The sequence below is a fragment of the Fukomys damarensis genome, unplaced genomic scaffold (genome assembly GCF_012274545.1).
Source record: "Fukomys damarensis isolate Sample0158 unplaced genomic scaffold, DMR_v1.0_HiC HiC_scaffold_8, whole genome shotgun sequence".
Classification (NCBI taxonomy): domain Eukaryota; kingdom Metazoa; phylum Chordata; class Mammalia; order Rodentia; family Bathyergidae; genus Fukomys; species Fukomys damarensis.
In genome coordinates this window covers 33,286,186-33,287,620 of record NW_022900920.1, presented here as the reverse complement: position 1 = coordinate 33,287,620, position 1,435 = coordinate 33,286,186, and the positions used below count along the sequence as shown (strand labels likewise).

The 1,435-nt window shown below is 66.2% G+C and overlaps 1 protein-coding gene across 1 annotated transcript in view; it reads left to right on the top strand.

The window, feature by feature from the left end:
* The window catches only part of Lzts2 (leucine zipper tumor suppressor 2), a 32,839-nt gene that overhangs the window by 7,410 nt on the left and 23,994 nt on the right, over positions 1–1,435 (top strand). Inside the window, exons 4-5 of the mRNA XM_033761251.1 lie at positions 1–333; positions 934–1,353. Of these exons, the coding sequence (XP_033617142.1) occupies positions 1–333; positions 934–1,353 (753 nt within the window). The remainder of the gene's footprint in view (positions 334–933; positions 1,354–1,435) is intronic.

The following is a 1,435-nucleotide window of genomic DNA, read 5'->3' as shown; positions in this document are numbered from 1 at the left end:
CCCGGAGCACCTGGGGGTGGCGGCTGGGCTCCGCAGCTGGGGGGCCGCGCAGGACCTGGTGGCTCTCACCCGCAGGCATTCGGGGAGCGGTCGCGGCCCTGGCGGAGAGAGCGTGAGGTCCCAAGGGAGGACTGCGTGGCCCAGGCACAGCGGGCCTGGAGGACTCAGCAGCTGCTGCAGCTGCAGGTACTCCAGCTGCAGCAGGAGAAGCGCCAGCTGCAGGACGACTTTGCACAGCTGCTGCAGGAGCGGGAGCAGCTGGAGAGGCGGTGCGCCGCCTTCGAGCGGGAGCAGCGGGAGCTTGGGCCCCGGCTGGAGGAGACCAAGTGGGAGGTGCGCCGGCTGGCCAGGCGGGCAGGGAGGAGGGTTGTAGTGGGGTAGACCTAGGGTGGGCCCAGCCACCCCTGAGGTCCCGGCCTGTATGACATGGGGTCCTCCATGCTCCCTCTGTGTGTGAGGTCTCCTCACTGGGCTGCTGTGATGCCCGTGTCGCCAGTGGCCCTGCCATCCACTGCCTTCCCTGTGGAGTGGAGTGGGTAGTGTTAATGTGCCCATTTCATGGAGGGGGAAACTGAGGCCCAGAAAGCGGCCTCTCTTAGCAGTGGCAGAACTCACACCTGAAGCCACGTGGTCTGGCTCTGGTGTTGTGGGCCTCTCACCCGGACACTGGGCACTGCCTTCTATTGCTGTCACCGCCATGGTACCTGCCCCACCCAGTCCCTGGGCACGGCCATCCTTCCACAGCATCTTCAGACGGCTTTGAGGAGAAAATTCTAGGTCTGCGTCCCCTTTGGCCACTTACTGGCTGTCTGACCTTAGGCATGTCGTAGGCTCGACGAAGTGACAGATGACTCCCCAGTGTCCAGGGTGCTAGCCAGGTTCTGGCCCCAGTGAGCCCTTCTCACCATCCCTCCTGACCCTTCCCACCTCCAGGTGTGCCAGAAGTCAGGTGAGATCTCCCTGCTGAAGCAGCAGCTGAAGGAGTCCCAGGCAGAGCTGGTCCAGAAGGGCAGCGAGCTGGTGTCTCTGCGGGTGGCCCTGCGGGAGGCCCGGGCTGCCCTGCGGGTCAGTGAGGGCCGCGCAAGGGGCTTGCAGGAAGCGGACAGTGAGCCCTTCCCCATCCCTCCTGACCCTTCCCACCTCCAGGTGTGCCAGAAGTCAGGTGAGATCTCCCTGCTGAAGCAGCAGCTGAAGGAGTCCCAGGCAGAGCTGGTCCAGAAGGGCAGCGAGCTGGTGTCTCTGCGCGTGGCCCTGCGGGAGGCCCGGGCTGCCCTGCGGGTCAGTGAGGGCCGCGCAAGGGGCTTGCAGGAAGCGGCCCGTGCCCGGGAGCTGGAGCTGGAGACCTGCTCACAGGAGCTGCAGCGGCATCGCCAGGAGGCGGAGAGGCTCCGGGAGAAAGCTGGGCAGCTGGACATGGAGGCGGCAGGACTCCGGG